Source organism: Haplochromis burtoni, unplaced genomic scaffold (genome assembly GCF_018398535.1).
Source record: "Haplochromis burtoni strain Fernald_Lab_line unplaced genomic scaffold, NCSU_Asbu1 Contig_31, whole genome shotgun sequence".
Taxonomy (NCBI): domain Eukaryota; kingdom Metazoa; phylum Chordata; class Actinopteri; order Cichliformes; family Cichlidae; genus Haplochromis; species Haplochromis burtoni.
In genome coordinates, this window is record NW_024582392.1 from 1,916,169 (window position 1) to 1,940,149 (window position 23,981).

General features: G+C 40.6%; 1 protein-coding gene across 1 annotated transcript; it reads right to left on the reverse strand.

Annotated features, from left to right (window-relative positions):
* Positions 1-1,722: 1,722 nt before the first annotated feature.
* c1qtnf12 (C1q and TNF related 12) lies at positions 1,723-23,096 on the reverse strand. Its single transcript, XM_005918849.3, has 8 exons — positions 22,013-23,096; positions 10,459-10,563; positions 10,219-10,330; positions 9,860-10,044; positions 7,749-7,857; positions 6,292-6,385; positions 4,223-4,301; positions 1,723-4,136 (listed from the first exon to the last, which is right to left on the reverse strand). The coding sequence occupies exons 1-8, from the start codon at positions 22,190-22,192 to the stop codon at positions 4,038-4,040; spliced, it is 963 nt and encodes a 320-aa protein (XP_005918911.1). The 5' UTR covers positions 22,193-23,096; the 3' UTR covers positions 1,723-4,037.
* Between the last annotated feature and the right edge of the window lie 885 nt (positions 23,097-23,981).

The window sequence follows — 23,981 nt, forward strand, 5'->3', positions numbered from 1 at the left end:
AGAGCTTAGACATTTAGTACCTCCTCTCTCACCTCCTCATAGCTGACCAATCACTGAAAGAGGCTGGTTATAAAGAAATATTCAATCAGTGGCTTTAGAAACACATAGACATTTTTTTTAACAGTGTAGAGGTTTCAGAAGTAATCCAATGTGCAGTTTGAACACTACATAAATCCAGCTAATGTCATTTTATAAAGTTCTTACACTCCAGAAAGACTTCAGAGCTTTCAGTTGTCTGGTTTAAAATCTGATAAACATATCCTTTAGTTGTTTTAAAGAAGCTGTACTAAGAGGGATTTGCGTAAAGCCATCACCCAATGAGTCATTGACTAAGGTAGAGGAATCTCATAATTAAGGCCTCATTAAAGCTACACAGCCCAACTATGTTGGTTTACAGGGCAGACAGGAACCTCAGAGATTCACAATGGGGCCTTTCATAATACCTCACTTAGGGGAAAAGAGAAAAAGCAGTTGCTCTTAGCATTTGGGCAGATGTAATTGCAATCACTCAGCTTGTCTGATGCTGATAATGGGGCGATGGGAAATTCCTGTCAGAGTCGTGGCGCAGGCTGGTTTCGCAACCACTTTGGCAGGCTCCGTGTTCCACTGCGGGGCAGCAAATGCGTTACGGCATGCTCACATAGCTGTCATTAAACATATTTTGAGAAAAAAAAAAGCATAAGACAATCAAAACTCACAAGTGTGTGCCACTCTCCTGCTTCTTGAGCAATGAAAAGGCAAATATTATATCGTCTGTCATCCCTGCACAGTTAAACCTGTTGACAGACTACAGCTTGTGAAAAAATGGAAAGTGAGTATGCTGCAGCAATCCCACTCACCTAATACACTCAATAAATCCTGGCTGTGTTATTTTCAGCATCTTTATTCCTCTTGACTGGTAGAAAATTAAATTGTGGGGGAATAAGAACAAATATTACGTGGTACCTAAAAATGTTGGTCAGCTCATTTCTAAATAAAAATGTAATGTTTGTTTTCCAAATTTTGGGTGTGCTTCTTCAGCAAGCAGCTTATTCCTGTCTGAAATGTGTGCTACAGTAGGTGGCTGGAATAGCACATGGGTGCGACGTTCTTGTGGTCGGTCCTTGGGTACAGTATGTGACAGTTGGCATGTCAGCAATGCTTCTTTGAGAAGCCTCTGTTGTAAGATGTTCATGCAGTGATGCTAACAACCTCATTTCACTGGCTGGACGTGCATTTGTGGCTCGTGAGACCACCCAAGAAACAATATGCTCGTATCAAAGCTTTTTAATAAGCACGGCAAGAGTAGCAATAAAGACCTGATTTATCAGGATGTTGTGAGGGACAGCAGCTATCTAGTTTCAATTAAACTGGACACTCGAGGAAAACAAAACACGTGAAAAGTAGCCTGGACAAAACAGCCATTATATTTAGCTCTCAGGGGGACATTAACCTGAATGTTGTGTAGTGTCTTTGGCAGTTTTAGCAGGTAGGTAAATGCAGCCGTTTACTTGGCAGGCTGCCATATTGCTTGCAGAGGTATTTGAAATATTTCGAGTATTTTACAATTCAAATAAAGGCACAGAGGCATGAAAAGCTTTGTTGTATTGCAGAGAAATAAAATACAAATTCTGATAATGAATTTCTGAAATGAAGATATTGATAATTTTCCTCACATCTTAAGCAATCAATGACTATAATCTTGTAAGGAGATGTTTAAATTATGTGCAGACACCACGTGGCAACATTTTAAAGAGTTTTATTTCAATTTACAGAATATTTTAATTAAAAAATAGTGAAGTTATCTTTTAATTCTGTGGTTTCCTGTATAGATTATGGCATTAAGTGTGGATCTCAAACATAAATATCAAATTTCAATGCTTCCCAAACTTACTAATATATCAGTTATGATAAATTACAAACATGTATTTGTCAAGAAAAACATAAAATACAATAAAAATATTTAAGGTTTGTAAAAGATAAAACATAGGGGACTGTATAAAAAAATCTTAGTTCATCCAAACATTGTTCTACGTAATCTTTAAAAAGCTGTAAAAACACAATATTTTACAGGGAAACTGGAGTATATTAATTTCCTTATACACTAACTGACCTATAAATGTATTGCATTGACCATTCCAGGTGTAAACATGAAGCAGAAGAATGGCTGCTTGAGAGTGAGATAAAAAATGGCAAAAAGAGTGAGCCTTTGACTGACAATGGTGGTACTAAGGTGCTCGTGACATGACATTAAAAACTAATAATTTATTGGCATTTGTCGCAAACAATATGGACACATATCCAGGTGGTGGAAAAGGAGTATCCACACAAGGTGGATGAGATCACAAACTTTTAACTTCTTCCCTCTCAGATGAGTTGAAGATAAAAATGCTCAGCAGTATTGGCAAAACTCTTCTTTCTATAGTCTAAAAGGCTAGGTGTCAACCACAGACTGTATATGAAATATGGATGTAGTCAGGCACTGGTTTCGAAAGACTCATTTTGACAGTCAAGTTTTTACCATCACCAATAGAAACTGACTATGCTGCACATGAATCTGTTGTTCTTAAGCAACTGGCATTGTTGTGTACTGGTCACCACACAGAGCTTTGCAGACCATTGTCTACATGTTTTAGCTATTTGCTGTCACCAGAGGGCAGCTTGTGTTGTTGTTGGACCTTCCGCCAACCACAGAGAAGACCAAAGTTACAACATACAAAGTGTTGAAGTGAAACTGTTACAAATGTTACAAACAATAAAAAGTGTCCACTGCAGCCAATGTTTGATCTTTAGTGGGGGGGGGGTTTGCTATTCCTACTCTTTCTTCACTCCCTTTCCTTTTTTCAGCCAATCAGCATTCTGCTTATCTGTTACATGCTGATGGCTTTTCTCAAGGACTCCAGTCAAACATACACAAAATCCTTCACTCAGTGTAGCAATATACCTGCACAAATGGACATGAACTATGAATTGGTAGTATGAATTCCCGTTTCAGCAAATAAGAGTACGCTGCATAATCCTCCTTACTTTTTCAACAAAAAAAAAAAAGTTGCCCCCCTGCTGGCCATCGATAGAATGCAGTTTAAGGTAAGTTGTAGTACTTTCATTTCTTAAACATCCATTTTTTTATATACAGTCCATGGTATTAAATTGGTGACGTTTAGCCACGGAGATGTTAGCATTTGATAACTGGCACTAAAATGATGCCATAAACAAAACTGTGGGACAAGTCAAATTACCATCTGAAAAGATCAGGAATCACAGATGAAATTAGCTTATATTTTATTCTGGAGCAAACAGTTAATTTCATGGCATTATTGTTCAAATATTTAACTTAAAAATGATAAATGTGGATTGTGGGATTGTGGGTCTGTGGGACTCTATACAACTAATCCATCCTCTCACCGTTGAATATTTCAGTCTTAACTGATGCTAAAATGGCTAAAAATGCAGCAACAGTTATGATACAATACCACATGAGGCCAGTCTACTGAGCATATTTTAACTGTCCAGTGTACTCAAGGAGTCTATGTACCATATAATATAATAAAACTGGATTTTAATCCAACAAAATTATAGTTCATGAGTGTTTAGACAATAGATAGAAAAGACAAAAACATGAATGTCAATATACATTAAATGCACAAATTTACTATTTTGTGTTCCCTAGCTCTTTCAACCACTACAGAGAACATAAAAAAAATCTTGGTTTACTGCAAAGGTCTTCAACAACCATGAAAAATATACTGTAACAAACATATTCTCCATTTTATTTTCAGGTTATTCTATCTGTGAAGCAACATGCGTCCAAGTTCCTGGGGGGGGGAGGTGGAAGTGCACTGTGAGAAACAAACTCAGTCCATGAGTGCTTCACACTGTCCTTTCACTGACTTTCATCTGACAAGCAGTCAAGTCAATGTCAGCCTTACATCCTTCCTTCAAGCCTCCCCTGTGGTTTGGTCCTGTGTGGCGGTGCTCATAAGCAGTCCATTGAAAGAAAATAAAAAAATAAAAGGCAGCAGTGGACAGCTTGGAGGATGCCCTGCTCGTGTTTGAGGCTATACACCAAGCAGCATGCCCATGAAATCTGAACCGTTCTGTATTGTAATGGAAGCACCGGCTGCGTTATCCACAAATATGGAGGTGTACTGCCCAGCCTGCAGAGCAGAAACAAATAAAAATAAATGTAGAAAGAGTGTAGAAGAGTACTTTATGTCTTACTCTTGTGTGTCCCTGAGCTCACCTGCAGCTCCAGCAGTCCCTGCACGCTGACAGTGAATATCTTGCTGTTACTTTCCAAGCCAACGATCATCTCCAGTGAACTGCAATCAGATTAAAAAATAACATTTCTGAGTAATTTTCAAACATGTCAAAGCTGCATTCTTTAAAACCCCATGAACTTCATCCAAGTGTAAAAGGCCTTATATTAAAAAGATAGTTAGTCATTGGCCAAATATGCATGCTCACTTTACTGCCAAGTTTTAGATGAGAGGAATTATTCCTTTGACATAGTTTAAGGGTAAACAGGGAAACTATGTGTTGATTGTTTATGCCTATTACACATTGGCTTGCGGGGTCTATTGGTAAAATGTCAGGAAAATCAACTGCTCCAAAATAAAATAAAAAATAAAAAAAAACCTTGGAAAACAATCAAAATGTATTCTCCATACAAATCCTGGATCTGTATTTTTGAGCCATTTGATTCCACTGATCACATAATACTCTTTAATAGTATTCAAAATGCTGCCATGTGCCACACGTTCCATGGCAAACCAGTAGCTGATGCAAACTGAGAACTTCACCATCAAAGTAAAAGTTGTGCCAATATTGCAAAGAGTGAAACTTTTACTTTGAAGGGGAACAGTCCTTGTTTCTGGACTGCAGGCACTCTTCATAGTTTCACGACCTCTTGGCGAGTAAATGGCAATTATTTGCAGATAAGTCGGCATCTCCATGCAAAACACTGGTGACCATAGCAACCTGCTAGGAAACAAAGCAACCGCAAACAGGTTTTTGGTGCCACACCATGTACCTCTTTGTGACCATTTTTCCCCAGGGGTTGCCACCAACCTCCAGCATCTTCTCGCCAACTGGTTGGGAAATATGTATTTTTCATTCGTGAATTGCGCATGCCATATGGCTGCTGTCCAGCCTTTAGGCCTGTATTATTCAAGTCTTAGCTAGCTTCTTGTGGCAGCTTCAGAATCCATGATACAGTTGTTTGAATAATCTCAATCTTCTTGTTTGACTCTCAGAAAGAAAAGAGCATAAAGACGAGTTTGACCCAAAGGTCAAACTTTTCCTTGAGCAACTGAGCACTCTCAGAGGCTGCACAGATGGCTGTAACATAGCTGCAGCCTTTAACCACACAGTGAGAGCACTGGCTCCTGTTTAGTGGAAAATGATACATTTTTATGGCAAATCAATCATATTGGCCTTCCCTCCAACTGCCATCACAATGAGCCTCATTTCGCATTCTCTGCATTTTCATGAGTGGGAGGGCGAGACTGGCTGGGGCTTTGGCTCAAAAAAGCAAAAGCCAAGCACTCTTTTGGGTTAAGTAACCCATCATAATAATATTATTTATGCATTCCCCTCATTGTACCACACTGAAAGGGAGGCTGTGGAGCTCTGCACAGTCCAGGGGAGACTTCAGGGAACAATTCATTTCAACAGCTTTCACTGACTTTATGTAAATAGAAATTTTGAAATACTGGAAAGAATTTGGATTTGGTATGGTTTTGTAAAAACATAAAATAAAATAAATGCCCTTCAGGCCCACCCTATCTGATGCTTCGTTATTTGCCTCGCACATCCCAAACTAGAGCAGTTCTCTGCTGTGCTGTTGTATGTAACAGGCTGCCTGCAGTGTCAAAGGTGAGTCTATAAAGATTAGTTAGGCGACAAGGACAAGGCCTCTAAATGAGAGGACATTTCCTTTTAGAGACCTGCTCTGTTTTTATACAGGAAATGCCAAACTGGTTCCACACAAAGTGTAACAGACAACCCCTTTTACAGCTCGTAACTTCTGGTGAAAGTTAAGGAAGCATTAAACACCACTAAAATATGACTGTGAGAGGAGAAAAGCCAAACGTAAATTGACAAAACAAGAATCTCAAGAATGCAAAGGATGACTGTAGTAATATTGAAACCTACTCAAGATTGATTTTATTTGTGATTAGTGGCGATATTATTAACTAACGTGCCAAAACTACGTTGTTACAAAGATTAGGTGCATAATTGAGGGGATTTAGGGGTGAGTCTATAGGAGACTTAGCTTCAGGATATTTAACAACCTTACAGGATACATACGTGTATCTGTGGCAGAGGGATTCGATGCAGATCAACACCCGAATATTGTCCCTGGCCTTAAGCTGGCTCTTGCTCCTCTTCACCTCATTGTGATCTGTAAAATGGTCAGTGATCAATTAAGATAGGACAGCAAGAGTTACAAAAGTAGCTAAAACATCAAAAAGAGTCTATAAGGTTAGAACAGGCTAAAATACAAGACAAAGACAAAACAGCATAGGTCAATAAAACTAAAACTACACTAGAAACAAGAAAAAACTCTTAACATTTCAAGATTGAAGTGCAAAGGTTATGAAAAAAAGAAAACTTTACAAGAAAAAAATTGTAAATTTGTGGGGATGTGATTTTTGCTTCTGAACGTGTTACTTTAATCTTTTCCTTTGACATTTTACCCCCATTTTTTTTTCTTTTAACAGATGCAATATGTCATTTCAATAAAAAAAAGGATCATTGCATAAAGGATTACCAAGATTTAAGTTATCCTTTATATGTAGGAGTCTTAAAGGTATAAATCTTAAACTGAATTTCGATAGCCTTCAGTGTTAGTGATAGACTGACATGCACCCCGCCTTTCAACCTATGACAGCTGGGAAAGGCTCCCATGCTCTGCAACCCTAAGTTGGATAAATGGTTAAGAAAATGGGCCTCACAGTATGTATATATATATCCTATAATCACCTTCTTAATTATAAACAGGCAATTAAATGACTGGATTTCCACACGTAAGGGTTCAAATCAACTTTTATAAATGAACTTTTTAGGGATTTATAGTTGCAATGATACATCAGTTTAGTCTAGTGTTACGGTTTCAGCCACACTATTTACTGTAGCTCAAACATTTCCCACTACTCCTAATTTAGACATTAAACAAACGGTGGATTAATGGTGAAGTGGTGACGCATTTATTACAAGCTAACACCAATTCTTAAAAACCCATCTATAATACAAAGCCAAGGATCATTTTTTTCATGTCTGACAATGGGCCAGATTTCAAACATTCAAGGATCAGAAGATGATAAGATGACAATGAAGTGGTCAGACGAATGAGACACTACTTTTTATTTGCACTGGACAAAAAATCATATCGCAGCTTCTTATGGCACGAGAAGTGGTTCGTCAAACAAACAGAGCTTGTTTGGGTGTTCTGTAAACAGTTGCTTCTCTGCTAAGCTGCTCAGAGAGTCTCTGCTTCAGCGAGGTTTCAATAATGTGTGTATGTATGAACTTGATTAGAATCAAGGCTTCTTTTCTTATCACAAAACTGTGATAAGTTTAACCGTTTTAACAAAGCCAACAAAAGCATGAAGAGGAGAATGGAAGCATGCCCTCACTCCTTAGTGGAGGTCTAATCATCCAAAAAGAGGGCCAAGACCTATCTGGGTGGTCTATTAGTGAGCAGGGGCTTTAAGGCTTTGCTATATTACAGTAATAAGCTTTATAGGAAAGTTACTGTGATTTACCAATATGGACATTAGCAGAGAACTGGTAGATCCCTGTGATGGGAGCTGTGAACCTCCCAGTCGACTGGTCCATTCCCGACCCTCTGAGGAAAGCTCCTTTAGCAGGCGGCTGGAAGCACAGGAAAAAAAAGATTGATAGTGGATATGTTTTATGGCAACAGTATACAGGACCACAAAATAAAGGCCCAGCTACAGAGCACTAAGTACGGTATGTCTTCTGTGTGTGCTTCCAGGGCACTTTAGCAGAAACAATCCTACAGCCACTGCCCTTTCTCATCACTGTGGCACAGTTATGACAGAACTGCTTCCATGGCTCATTTATGCACAAGGTGTTGCATGGATTATGGCATTAATGAGACAAGGCTGTTCCATTTTTCACATGGAGGTTTACTGATATGAAGGAGCATAAGCTATTTTCGCCTGTTCCCTTATCCATATCGGGTCGCCACGATGGGTAGCAACACATGTTAGATTTGGCAGATTTTTTTCTTTACTCTTCCTGATGCAACCCCAAAGGAATTTGTGCGTCCTCCCCAGGTCAAACCAGGGATTTTTCACTCGTTACACGAACGTGCAGCTACTAAACCTAAATGTTGGTGTAGCATGGGAACGCTGAGGACCAGGCAGGAGGAGAATAGCAAATCAAAGTGATAAATAGGAGATTGCTGGTAGGAGTGGGGACTGCTCCCGGCCATCTTGATAGACTGTGAACTGTGTTCCCCATATGGGCTGGATTGATCCATCCACTTTTTGGCAGGAATTTAAAACACGCCTAACTGGCAGTGACTATTGGTTATTTTACCCGCCCTTTATATACCACTGTTTAGTAATTATTAATATTTAGGTTCTAATGCAACAGTATTTTATTTTTGGATTACTGCATAATTCCCAGTTCAAAATAATTTATCTTACACTGGACCTTAGTGCAGCAGCCCCCAGTTCATTGTTTGAAACAAGCTTTTTCAGCACTTTCAATTCAATTCAATTTTACTTATATAGCGCCAAATCACAACAACAGTCACCTCAAAGTTCTTTATATTTTACGGTAGACCCTACAATAATACATAGAGAGAAAAACCCAACCATCATATGAACTTCTATGAGCAAGCACTTTGGTGACAGTGGGAAGGAAAAACTCCCTTTTAACAGGAAGAAACATCCAACAGCACCAGGCTCAGGGAGGGGCGGCCATGTGCCACAATCGGTTGGAGAGAGAAAAGGAAGACAGGACACTTCTACTTTAAGACCACCATCCCTTTAAACCAAAGTTCTTCTGATTGGCTGCTGCTCATAAACAGGTTTGATCAGCGGCTGTTTGTGGCTTCTATAGATTTTTTGTTTTGTTTTATGTGTGTACAAATATTTGCATTAAAAAATGTTAGAAATTTTTAAAAGAGCACACATTGTGTCAAAATTCACACAAAATGTGTTATCCCTGAGCACACGCAGCACATGAGTTAACGTTTATCACATTTAACACATGGAGTCTAAACCATGAATCTCTAATAAATAGGGCCCGTGGACTCAGACCTTATTTTTATCCTTTGTCTCATTGTGTGCCTCTATAGTTCTGACTCTGCAAAAATATTAAAACTTTCCAAAGCCATAGTAACACGTCTTCACTAACATAGCTCTGTGTTTGCATGTTTAATAGTGTGCAGAGCCCAATGCACCCTCCTCCAGCCTTGTCAGCTAGTCCTAACTGGGCATAGTTCTTCCACTACAGCATGCTGTTTCAAACAGTGTCTATTTCTGTCCTCTCCACACTTTATTCCAAGTCTGAGACAGAGTGCCTTTTGTAAGCTGCCCAGAGAGTGATGTGTAGAATAGAAAAAGCTGATATTTTTGACCAAAGAGGCAGTCTGAGTCTTGGAGTGGCACTGCATGCTTTGCCAGTGCCAGTTACCAGTGAGGGGATGATCCCCTCATAATTCTCCCACATGCAAAGTAAGCAGTGATTAGCAAACACTTACTCTTTCAGGGTTACGACAGAGAAACAAAATGTGAAACCCTGCAGAGGATGGTTAGCCAAAACTTTAGTTTTTCAGCCGCAAGCAGGGAACAAAGCTGGACCGATTCATAAACATTTACTCGGCTTCAAACAAACTTACTGTCTGAAAGTTCTGGAGCTCCACCAGAGTCTTCTTGTCGACCACTACGGGTCCCTTGAGCTTGCAGTGGAAAGCTTCTTCGATTCTGCGGTACGAGGTCATCCCCTCCAGGGTGAGGATGGTTGTAGGTAGCTGGCTGGGGCTGATTTGTCTGTCCAAGGCTGCTGTTCGCCTCTCTGTAGCCTCTGACAGAAACATGCCCAGCACACAGTGACTCAATTGGATTTTTTTAACTATTCTCTCAGGATTATATTGTAATTTAAAAAAAAGGTGTATAACTGTAAGATGAAGAAAAGAACAACCTTGTATCCAATAAAGGAGAATAAATGAATTGGGACAAAAAATCAACAGGCTTCTACCTTTAATCATCTCTTTGAACTCCTGCAGGAGAACTTCTTGAGTTACTTGAGCCCCAGGAGAGCCAGGAGGACCCTGGGGACCTGGAGGACCTGGAGGACCGGGTGGGCCTGGCTAATGGAAGACAGAGACACAAAAAATAATCATGTATCCAACTTAGCATAAAAATTTTGTACATAAAATGGCTTAAAGTGAACATTTTTGAATAACTGTGGGACAAATAGCCTATCTTCTGGGTTTACCAGTGGTCGTTTGCGTTTGCGACATTTTCCAGGAAAGTTTCCAACGGGTCGTTTCACAAAGTCCATCCATGATCCCAGTGGATCCACCCTCTGGTGATCAGAACCCTGCAGCAGAACAGAAGTCTGTATAAATTATTAGCGCAACATGAGTGTCGACTCATAACGTCATGATTGCAATCCACGCACGCCCTCCGTCAAGATTTCAAGTCAGACAAACCTTTAAAAAGTTTATTCAATTTATATAATAATCATATATTTTATAGTAATTTTGGTCAAACAGGGAAATGTCTTTCTTTCTGTCTCTCTTGCTCAGTCAACTGCAAAGCTTCTCAACTGCCCATCAGTCACCATCGTCCTCCGAAAGCTTTACCTTGTGCTTATTTTTTCATTCCAGATAATTCACTCGTGTGCCACGTCACTTCTTATTTTGCCCAACAGGCTGGAATGAATGTAAACAAACTTTGTTAAGAGTAGTTGGTTTTTTTTTCTTTTCAGCACATGAAAATTTCCATGAGCACCCTGGTGAAAAATGAGTCTGCCTGTCTATGTGTAATGTCGATTCTGTGGACCGCAAGCCTCAATTACTGTAGTTTATAACAACATGTCAAAGTGGCCAACACTTTCCCCCTCACTAAAAGACAAACCAGTATTTTTTTATTAATACTGCTCATTAGATCTAATGATGGAAAATTTAATAAGTAAGATGGCATGAATATAGTATATAAACAAAGGGTTGTGTGTTTTCCAATCAGGGTGTATGTTCTCAGATAACTAATTGGTAAGAAACTGCTGTTTAGGTGAGTGAGATCTCACGGGGGGAAGTCCTCTGGATGAAACGTTTTTATACGTAGTGCTACAACTTGCTTGTTTTCATTTTGCTATAAAATGTGAGGCTGAATGACTTCCAATCACAGCAAGCTCACAAACTTACCCTAACCCTTCCCCAAATGTCAAGAGTCTTCAGCTGAGATGGAAGAAGAGATAAAGACGAGCCATGAAGGTGAGCTGTCTGAAATGGAATTTGTTTAGGTTTGGCAGCGGGACACGGATCACTTATCTGCTAAACCAACATGCCCCTTTCTTCACCGTTAAAGACTTGCATCTTGTTCCACCGCAACAGAGTAAATCCTTGTGTGTCTTTTTGTTAGGCTGGAATAAAAAACTGTTTCATGTTTGGGGATTTGCAGCACACACACACACTGCTTTTCACTCTCTGATTTTCTCTTTTCTCTGACATCAGGCAAAATAAACCACTTAACAGGCGCTGCATGTCAAACTGATCTTTGTTTTTGTTGCGATTTTGAGGCTTGGAAACAGATAAAAGGGATTGATTTGGGCAAGAATACCTTTACACTACTCACTCAGTACGGTTTCCAAAAAACTGGAGGCCAAGTTATTTTATGATATTCGTTAACATAACAATACTATAAGCTTTTAAGCAAACGTTTAACAAAATGTGCTTTTTTTGCTAAAATATAGATGACGAGATTGATACTACTTTTATTTCCATCTCCTAAATATGAAGCAAACACCACTGGCTTGTTAGTTTCTTTTAGCACGAAGACTGAAAACAGAGGGAAACAGTTAATCCAACACTTCAAAAGTAAGAAAATCCAGCAGCTCTCAAGCTCACTGATTCAATGCCAGCTCATAAATAAATAAATAAATACATTTTTATTTATATAGCACCTTTCAAGACAGAATCACAAAGTGCTGCACATAAGATTACAAGTCATAAAAAGAGAAAATAAAACAGGCAAAAAATTAACCAAAAGCAGTTTTAAAAAGGTGAGTTTTGAGTTGTTTTTTAAAAACAGCTACTGAGTCCACAGTTCTTAATGTTTGGGGGAGAGAGTTCCACAGTCTCGGGGCCACAGTGGCAAAAGCTCTGTCACCCTTAGTCCTCCTCTTAGTATTTTTTAAAGCAAGTAAGCCCTGATCAGATGACCTCAAAGACCTGCTAGGGACATAGGGCTGTAGCAGATCAAAGATGTAGGCTGGTGCCAGTCTGTGCACAGCCCTGTAGGTCAAGACCAGGATCTTAAAATTGACTCTAAATTTAACAGGAAGCCAGTGTAACTGAGATAACAATGGTGTCACATGTGAGTACTTGGAGGATTTTGTCAAAAGCCTAGCTGCAGCGTTTTGCACAACCTGCAGACGATCCAGAGAACCTTTGCTTAGACACATAAACAGCGAATTGCAATAATCCAAGCGTGACGAAATAAATGCATGTATAGCAATCTCCAGTGCAGAGCAAGATAAAATCGGGCTTAGCTTAGCCACATTTCTTAAATGATAAAAACAAGCCCGAACCAGAGATTTCACATGCCCATCCAATGTGAGACTCGAGTCAAAGGTGACACCTAAATTCCTGATAGAGGATTTAACATAGAGTGAGAGAGGACCAAGAGCTTTCACTATCTGCGATAGAAACCTATCAGGGGCGCATACGAGGACTTCAGTTTTCCGCTCGTTGAGTTGGAGGAAATTTGCAGCCATCCAACGTTTGATTAAATCTAAGCAATCATTCAGATGCTGAAGCTTAGATAAATCCTCGGGCATAAAAGAACAACTGAATATCATCAGCATAACAGTGATAAGAAATGTCCTCAAAAGAGCCCATTATATGCTGGACGGGGAGAAGATATATTAAAAACAATAAAGGCCCCAAAACTGACCCTTGAGGGACACCATAAGTGAGGGAGGTAGAGGATGACCTAAAATCGGAGACTGCCACAGAAAAGGATCGGTGATGGAGATAAGAGGAGAACCACTCTAATGCAGTTCCAGATACACCAACCCAATTTTTCAGCCTTTCAATGAGGATGTGATGGTCCAACATGAGTAGAACAGAGCATTTTCCTGCATCATTATTCATCAAGACCTATGAACCTATGAACGTGTCACATTATTTTCAATGTGCATGGTTCAGGCAGTTTTAGTATCTGAGCCCAGTATTGGAACCAATCAGCTAGTCTCAAATATTTTGGGGCTCTGAATGAATAGAGATGTAAAAACAAATGAAAACCTAAATTGTTTACAGACAATAGGCAACGGCCTTCCGTGCTCTGTATCCAGATTTTACCTTTACTCAACTACAGGCTGCTCAAATGTGACTGGTGGCTATTACTCGAACCTAATACAGACTAACAAACATGCTCATATTTGGATGTCTGTTTATAGAGATTATTCTGCACCTAAACAAATGGTTTTATTCCAAGACTGAAAAGTGAAAACAAACCTTACGCTGACCTTAGAGGGATAAAAAAGAATCCAAAATTAGGACGCAAGTCTCGGTTCAATTCTGCTTCATCTATATAAAATATGAAGCAAATCACAAACAATCCTCCCAAGGAACTTTATATTGTCAGGTGAAGATCCTACTATAATGGAGAGACGCGCAAGAGAGAAAGACAGCATGCCCCTGGCAACAGTGGGAAGGAAAAACTCCCTTTTAACAGGAAGCAACCTCTAGTAAGAACACACTCAGGTTGGAGGGGGCAGCCGTCAGTCGCACTGACAGTGACAGATTTATGCCATCATCTCCTAACATCCATCCAGTCCCCACGGTATTTTTTTTTTTAATTTAACAAAAAGCAAACAAATAAAAAACATGATTTCTATAAATTATTTCATCACTGCCCTCCAGTAGACTGGTAACCAGTCTAGGGTGTACCCCACTTGTCACCTTATGACAGCTGGAGAGGCTCCGGTGCTTAAAAAAACAAATATAACTGAGCTTAACAGGTCCTGGACTTTCTGATAGAGCCAGATTATATCTTTCCAGTCTATATACTATGCTATGTTAGCCACCTGCTGGCTGTAAGTTTGATTTATAAATCTGTCAAACTCTCAACAACAAAACAATATTAATGTAACATACCAGCTCTGTGAGCTTGGATAAATACTATAAATCAACATGCTGATGCTGGAACTGTAGACAACTCAGTACAATCTGAAACAGACCCTCAATGAGATGATGAGGCGGACCGGCAGGCTCTCAACTGAGAAAAAGTAAACACTTAACATTTGTTCTTGGTCAGTGTCAAAGATATAAAACTGTTAATTTGGCCCACACATGTGCCCGGTAATTACACCTCTTATCATTGCCAGGAAATCAGCCATGCTCTGAGCTTGGCATCCTCTTTAATACACACCATTGCAATTAAACCATTAAACCCTTGCCCTGAAGGATTTTCTGTGCTCAAAGAAGAAAGGCTTTGACCACGGTAATTATAACCTTCATTTCTAAGCTAAAATATAACTGCAAATCACTGTATAAATAATTTAATCATCAACTTTAGAAACTTTTTTCTATAAAAATATACTGTGCTCTCTTTGTGTCTGTTTCTACTGTCAGTAAAGTGCATCACTTGCCAAAAATTGTCTGATTCATTGCATGCAGCTGGGTGTATGTCTCAACCGAGAACTTCAAAGACTCCACACATGCAGACATGAAAACCATATTGCTGTATGACAAAGAAGAACCTGTCGAAAGGCCTTCAATCCCTCACTCGCTGCTATGCTGTAAAGTAAACTATAGATTCCTTTGCATAGCTCAGTATCAGCACGTATAGGTGACGAACAAACAAGGAGTGGATCCAGGTATACGTCGTAGAGTTGATGAAGAACACCGGGGCTCTGGCTTTGATCACCGCTGATGTGTGAGTGCCTCAAAGTGGCCTCGTCTCTCAGCGGGTATGAGCACACGCCTTTCCAACGCAGACCATGAGAATGTGTCAGGTATTCTGTCTGAAGGTGGGAAACGTTAAATCTTTTAGACAGTGTTTACCCTGGTCGATGATGGGGCTCTAAATCACATCTCATTACTCAGACTCTCATCTTAAGAATGTAAAGTCTAATATCTATGGATGGATGTTAATTTAATCCATTGAATTATGATTTTAATTATTTCTGGCAGAGAAAATATCAAATCCATCTCAGCGATTTTAAAGTTCACAAACGACTTATGACTATATCTTATTTGTTATGCAAAAAAACAATGCAATTCACTCTTCTGAGTTTTCTGCACAGATTAAACAAGTTACCTTGTTTCCCCCTGCTACTATCTCTGGAGCTTAATTTCAACTTGTAGTTGTACAAGCATGAATGCATGGTCATTTGGGGATTTTAATTTGAGCAGTTCTTGGCCAGCACGGTGATGCAGTCGTTAGCAGTGTTCGCTCTGTTGCCTCACAGCAAGAAGGTCCTGACTTCAACTCCAGTATCTGTCCAGGGCCTCAACCTGATGTTCTCCCTGCAGGTTTGGGTTCGGTTAATCTGTGATTCTAAAGGTGTAAATGTGAGTGCAAATCGTTGTATGTCTCTCTGGCCAGCGTAAGATTGGCGAGCCGTGCAGGTTGTACCCTCCCTTTCGCTCGACGGCAGCTGGGATAGGCTACAGCCCCTCTGCGACTCTGATAAGTATAAGTGGAAGAGGCTGGATGGGGCTCCTCTTCTTCTAGAGTGGAATGATTATAGAGCATTCATCTTTAATGACTTTTAAAAAGAGGAATTGTTGCACAATTTTGACTTTGTGGTGTTCCCTAATCTAATATTCATACACTCACTTAGTGGTAATGTAGGTTCTATAAAGTCTTTTAATACGACAAGGCAAGGCCTATAACCTTTTTCATTATTGACCATGATTGACTACAACTGGTACTTTTTCTTCACCGGCATAAAAAAGATGTGTTTGACAGCACTCGTTGGACTGACCAATAGTTTATTTTTTCGCAGTGTAGGAACAAAAACCACTTGACTATGTTTAGTCTAATTTCTCTAAACAGACATCTGAATGTGCAGAAAAACAAACTGGTACTAAAAGCTGTTCTGTTTTGTTTGTTCTTAGAATAATAGGAAAGTCTAAGCAACTTCAAATCCTAGGTGAGTACAAGTTCTTCCAGTCCTTTGCCAAGGACTGGAAGAAAACCCAAAGTGTCCCCCTTAGATGAGAGGAAATTGGTCAGGATATTCAGGAACAATCCAGGAACCACCAAGGCCTCAAGCCTGCCATGAAATGGAAAACGCTGGAACACCAGCGTCATGATCAACAGTGAAGCCAGTTTTGCATCATTGTGGAATGAGAAGATGCCGACTAAATAAGCAGGCCCTGCTCCAAAATGAACACCTTTAGGTTTGACCTGAAATTTGGTCACCCACACAGAAACTGACCAATTTGGCCACAATCACAAGAGGTTTGATGGGAGGAGTTAAGGGGAAGTTTTTAAACCTAAGAATGCTACAGCAGCAGGCACTTAGGGTGGAGGTAGTGTCATGCTATGGTTCTGTTTTGCTGCCTGTGGTACTGGTACATTGCACAAAAGTAACAATACAAAACTTTACATCTTATAAGTAAAATGCTTGCATTCAATATTTTGCCTAACAAAGAGAACTTTTAGTTCATTTATTTATAGGTTATTTATTTATCGAAATTTGGTAGCTACAGTTTGTCTTAGCATAAAACTGGGAAACAGAGAAACAGCTAACATTGCTGTGTCTTAAGATACAAAAGTTTATCTGCAAGCAACTCTAAAGCTCATTCATTAATGCATAATTTGATCTTGTATTATAAAACAAGAAAAAATCAAAAGCCTGGCTAGCTGTGCTTCCTGTCTGTGGTCATCAGCTTGGGCTAAGCGACCCAGCTCTAAATGGCAGAGAGAAAGAAATCCTGTAATTTATATTTCATAATATTGTTAAGTAAAGCTTGTCAGTGTTTTGGGATTAAGAATAAAAATACATGTTTTCAGTGTATGTGTTACCATTATGTAAGTGTTAAAGCTGATGCATTAGTTATTTATAGAGAAATGAGAAAGAGGCAACTTTTCTGATTTCATCAAAAAGTAAGTGTTCATTTAGCATGAGAGCAATTTTTAAAATATCTTTATTCTTTTCTATTCCTTTTTCAAATTGGTAGTTTTTACTGCTTCATGTTCAAAATCTTTAACAGAGTGAAGTAAAAAGCACAATAGTTGCTTCTTAAACCGAATAAAGTTGAGTACGAAGCAAAAATACTTCAAATACTGAAGTGAAAGTGCCTAAATATTGTGCAGTACTTATTATTTGAGCAAATACACCAAATTATTTTCCACTGCTTGTGCCTGGCATCCATGTCTTACCATAAGAGTGAAGATAGATGGTTTTATTAACCCGCAGCATGGTGAGTTTAGAGCTTTTGGATCAATTAGTGGATCAGTTGTGATGATTGTTGATCATTCGCAGAAGCCTATAAGATTTTATTATCCACAGAAGACCGACCTGGGTCTGCACAAATAAATCTTTTCGTACGCCGCTTTAAATGTGTTTGTCATGTAGTTTGGGGAAAATTAAGTAGAATTTATTTGAAGCAATAAAATGGGAAATATTTCCCTGGGGCAGCGTGCCACCAAAAACACAAACACAACTGTTAAAACATGTCTCTGGGGCTGCAACCAGATACTGAAACTCTACTCTTCTGCAGGCAGCTCCTGAATTCTTCCGTGTGCGTACAAAAAAACTTATCTTATTTTCACTTCTGCCTTATCTGTTTTTCTACCTGCTCGTACACACTCGACAACATGAAACATTTTGCTGATGATAAAAGTGTTCCGCATGCAGGTTTAAGGTTGGACAGGATGATTAAGAGTCATCTCTAATCCCTTGTTTTTACATCCCTGCACTGCTCCCTGTGCAGTCATCCATGCATGGGTGGAAGGGCCTTACGCTGGGCCAACACCGCCCCAGAAGGCAGGGATCCCCAGGCTGTGTGGGACGAGGGGATCCTGCTAACCTGCGTGCATCTCAGTTGTCATGCATCCGCCCACGTGTTCCCCACCGCTGCGCTTCACAGACACAGATTGATTCGAAGATTTATCACTGAAGAGGTAAATACAGTTAAGCATGCAATGTTGACTCGGCTCTCTGCACACTGTGTTATTACTCAATTGGCAAACACAGTGTGCAAAACATAATTACTCTATCACACAGGGGCATATTTGGAAGTGTAAATTAAATGTAGTTATTATTTAATGATAAGGTCAAACATTCTTCTCATAATATGTCCTGAGCTTTTTTCTAACTGCCTCTTTGTTGTCCCAACAAAGTTGCACTTCTAGCATACGAGAGAAAGTGAATAAATTTGTGTTTATGCTCAAGACAATCTCAGCTTCCTCTTCATATAAAAAGCAATCTAAGCTGAAAGACACTTTGATCGTTGTGTCACATCTGTTTTGTGTACAAATTATAGCTTTGAAATTGGAAGTGAGTGCTCATTTTCCCTGTGGTAGGTAAAATGAGCTGTTGAAAAGCATTACCTATGCTGTACCATCACAGATCACAGTTTGCCACTTCACAGTAAAAACTCATGAGATCTTCCTCTTTTTACATGATTCCAATATTGTTCTGAACTATGTTATATAACCACATACTAGGAACGCTCCTGGTGACTAATTTACGAGTCACTTGAATGCAAGAAACGAGTCCAAATTTAGCAAAACTGAATCTGTCCAAGGAGCAATCCGGCCATGTTCTGCCCTTTATCCAGTTTTCGGTCGTTGGGGCAGCAGTCTAGGTAGACAAGCCCAGACCTCCCTCTCCCCAGCCACTTCTCCCAGCTCATCCGAGGGAACATCAAGACATTCCCAAGCCCGCTGAGAGATATAATCCCTCCAGTGTGTCCTCGGTTTCTAGCTAGCATTAACACAAGCTAACATTGACCCGGGTAGTCATTATATTCAAGGTACAATAAAAAATAAGTAGAGTGGTTGCTCCTCCACATCGAAAAGAGCCAATTGAGGGTGTTTGGACATCTGACTAGGATGCCCCCTGGAAATTTGAGGCAGACTCAGGACCCGCTTGGGAATGTCTCGGTGTCCCCCTGAATGAGCTGGAGAAGGTGGCTGGGGTGAGGGAAGTTTGAGCTTCTCTGCTGAGAGTGCTGTCCCCACAAATCAAACCCAGATAAGCAGCACAGAATGAATGGATGCATGGATGGATGGATGCATGGATGGATAATAAATCAGCTAATCAAACCTGAAGAAATACATAGCACTATATACTTATATATATACAATACTTTGCCTCTTCCTCACTCATATCGGAGTGCGCTGTATATGCATCTACATTATCAGTTCTCAGTAAAATCCTGCCATGATTAATGACCTCTGCAGTTGGTTTTTGTTTAAGCCACAGTTGATGAATTTACTGCTGAAGTTCTGGATATAGCAGTTACAGAAACATGACCAACTCATGATAAGAATCAGGCAAGATTAAGGGATTTTTATATAAATCCAGCATCAACCTGAAGCTGCAGACAAAATCAAAATAAAACAGCGTCTGGGAGGTGAAAACACAACAGTGTGGTTTATTTTACTGCCCAAGTTCAGATGTAACGCAAAACAGTGTTTGTTATTTGTTTCTTTTTCCCTCTGTTTTATGACTCCATTAGGTTAAATAAGCATAACCTTTTTGACTGTCTGACAGGCTGAAACTAGAGTTTACTGTGGACTCTTCACAGTAAACATGGGAGGTGTGTGCTCTCACAGTGGCCTTGTTTCCTGAGGGACTCAGTTTTGTCTCAATGTGTGGGTTGATCCAAAAGGTCCCACACGCCGCTGTATTAATCATCACTACAGATGAGAGAGAGGAAACAAAAACCCTCACCTCAGGCTAAACCCAGCCATTACTCAACACGCCAGGCGTGATGTTTGACTTGACTCCCTCCATTACAGTCATCACAGATCCTTCACTCCGCTCGGCAATGACAGATTCCTCTCATCTTTAGAGCAGGGTGCACAATAAGCCTTGTACTTTTAACGCACTGTACTAAACCTCTGAGACGTGACGGCTCGCAGAGATCACGGTTGTTTGAAATGTTCATCATCTCATTAAAAAATTTCCTCTCACAGCGTAGCTCCACACCTCACTGTTGTGATCACTTTCAAATGGAAAATCTCCAGAGGAATGCAGGGTTTGACTGCCCACTGCCAGCAGCCCACACACAGGATTGGTCAGATAGAAAACGAATGCCATCATAAGAACTGTTTCCACTGGGCACAAGGGGGAAAAAATGTAAATTTGGAGTGTAAATGTTTGGCTTGTTTGAGAATACAAATTGCTTGCCAAGACAGCTCCAATGGACGTGCTGTTTTCTCTGAGCCCTAACAGATGTGTAATAGGATAAACTAACAAACTACCCAAGACAAGCAAGTTTACCACTTTTCATGATGTGTGGCATGCTTTTTTTTTTCTTTTTCTCTATACCCGCCAAAAGAAACCCAGAAAGAGTGGCACTGACAAATGCGACCTTCAATGCAACCTCTTCCACAGATGTCACGCCTAAATCTCAGGTTCTATCAGAGGTGACAGTGTTTGGCAAAGACACTGTCGGGCATAACACTGCGTCTTAAGAGTGATTATGCCATTACCCTGTGATTGTGGGAGATGAGATGAAAAGAATGTTAGAGAGGGAGGCAAAGGGGGATAATCCTCACAGAGGTGTTCCCTTTCAGGGCCCTTTCTATGGGGCTTTGTGAGGGGCTTACACGGCATGCTGCCCCAGTTTTCAGGGCCACACCGCCCCTATCGGATGTCCCAGACACAGCGGAGTCGGGGTAGGCCTGTGAATGACAGCGTCAATGGGCTGGGAAAAACATCACCACAGGTACTATAATACCTCTCCAGCTAACTTTCCCAGGAGTCACATCACTGCCTACAAGGCAATCCAAGAGCAGCAGTGTTTGTGAGGACACCCTGCTCCCTGTGGGACGAGGCAGACCAGCGAGATCCCGGTGGGGTGCAATCTTCACCAAGATTCAGGGCTGACACAAGGTCATCCTTCATAGCTGTTGTTTTTACTGGGCGAACCAAGTCAAATAAACAGCGCCAGGCCACAACCACCTACAAAGTGTTCTTAGAGACACAAAGAAGACCTCACTGTGTGGTTTCTAGAAGAGGGGGGAAAGGAGTGGAGGTTACCACGAGACTGGCTGGTATATAGGGCAGTGAGAGTTACATGAGAATGCCAACATAATGGGTGGGCTGAAAGCAAAACAAATAGCCTGTTGGAAAGTTTCACAAATATGCAACACCAGCAATAAACCAATAAATAACAGAGTCAAGGGCCGACTGTTGCTCCTGAAAATGGAAGTGTACCGCAGCAATGTTGTTATGTAAGCGGGATTCATTTCTAATAAAAACACTGTTCTTGTGTTGAGAGGTTTGTAAATACCTCATCTCGCTTTACTGCACCCTGAATTGTTCACATAAGCTGAAACACTGGAGGCAGGCACCCGCAGCGCACACTAATTGACGCATTGATCACCCTTTAGATGTCCACATTCCTGGCATGCCTTGGGAAGTCATCTATTTAGAGCTTCACACATTTTGGTCCATCAAACTGTATGAGGCCTGACCTGGCAGGGCACACCTGCCCCGACCTTTGCCACACTTTATTTATCTATTTCTATACAGCCTGTGCCGACAGGTATATGTCACATATCTGCAAGGCAACCTTAAACTAATCTGAAGTCCTAAATATATATTAAAAAGAAATTGCATTGGAATTTAATACCTTGATGGTCCCACCAACTTCTTCACTGTTGGATAGAGTTGTGTTGTACGTCTCTGTGTGCTGTGGAGTGGGCTCCTTTGGCCTCTTCCTCTCCTTCTTGGCATCCACTCCATCTAGAAGGACACACTGGGTCCAGAACACCACAGCCACTACGGCCAGAGGCATAGCCCCACACCACATCTTCACAGTCTTTCAATCAGCACCTGAATCCCTGCAGAAACAACCCGAATCTTCTGGAAAAGGACCAGTCGTGTGGTTGGACGCAAGCTGAAGATGCCCACGAGGCTTACAAACACAAGAGACTGGAGGAATGCAGCTTCAGGGACTCCCTGTCCAAGAGACTGTCAGACTGACTCCTGCTCCCCTCTTGATGAGCTCTGAGCCAGCCCAGCGTTTGCAGGGGCACTGCTAAATCTAGCCAGACTTCCAGGAGGCTTACTCAACTATGAAATGTGTCAAGCAGAATGGTCCAAGGGAATGACAGATCTGTGGAGATCTGACAGCAAATAAACCCATTAGTGAGATTTTTCACGCTTTCTGCTCTGTTGGGGGGGTGGAGGTGCTGAAGGGGGTTGGGTTGGGGTGTTGTGGAGGGCACAGGGGGTCAAAAGAAGAGGCTGAGAGGAGGGGCGTCCAAAGCTGAGGGTGGGCTGTAGGGACTTAGAGATGGATGGCAATATTCTCTTTTCCCTCGCTCTCCCCCGCTGCTTCTTAAACTCAACAATAGAGTCCAGGCTTCAGCAGACTGGTGTGGTAGCTGGAAAAAGCTGCAATATCCACAGAAGTTGGGCTCAGATCAAAAGATGCAGATCAGCATTCAGATCAATCTGCGTGCATCCATGGGGATGCCAAAGAGAAGACAGTTGAAGTCCTGTATTGATCTTAGCCGGCCTTATTTTCTCCTTAAAGTGGTCACTCAGGTGCTGCCTACTGACTGTCCCAACAAGTCCATGTGCAGAGATTTGGTGCCCGGTGGGTCTCTTTTTTTCTTTTTTTCTTTCTTTTTTTTTTTCTTTTTGCCTTGCTCCACTGCACTCCCTACCTCTCTGGTCCCAGCTGCTCCTTTGCTTTCTGACTGAGCTTACAGGAGGGCTCACAGTGGAGTTTTATCATCACCCATTCTCCCTCCCCCTGTCCTTCTCTCTCTCTCTCTCTCTCTCTCTCTCTCTCTCTCTCTCTCTCTCTCTCTCCACGTCTCTTTTGACTCTCTCTATTGGCAGCCTCAGCTGATTCAGCTCTGTTTTATCTCACTTCTGAAGAGCTTCTTGGCAGACAAGTTATGGGATGTGTACAAAGTTGTCTATGCCTCAATACAGGCCTGATTTACCAAAGCTCCAAGCTAGAAGTAAAAACTAATTCATGCACCTTTTTGTGACCTTAAGACATTATCTTGTGTAATCTGTTGTTTGAAAGTATGCCAGGGACAGAAATCTAGACTACAGTACATACCTGTTTGTTTTACTCAGTGTTGGTGTTCAATTCTTTGAATACTCCCAGAGGAAAGGAGTAGAAATTGCATGTTTCACTAAATAATCATGGCTGATGTGAATAAATTACTGGTCTGGGTATTTCTACAATCATTCATCAAAAAGGAATTCAACCCTGCCAGATTGTTTCTAATAAATAACATGTTAGCTCATGAGTGCATACCACATATTTTTTTTTTTTTAACTTAAAATTTTAGACTGCCGTTTCATTTGTTTGCCAATTTTACATTTTAAAGCAGTGCCATCTAGAGGTAGCGGCGTGAAATACAAACATTTACCAGTGACATCTCACTTCCTGCCTTTTGTGCGAAGACGTAGCAGGAAGTTGCAGCCAAGAAGCACCAAGCTCAACAGCAGACGACAAAATCAGTCCAGGAAATACGTGATCTTAAATTCAAAATAAAAGGAAAAAGTCTTACGCTCAACATAAAATAAAAATAAATAAATAAATAAATAAATAACGTTTGGCAGTTTGGAGCAAA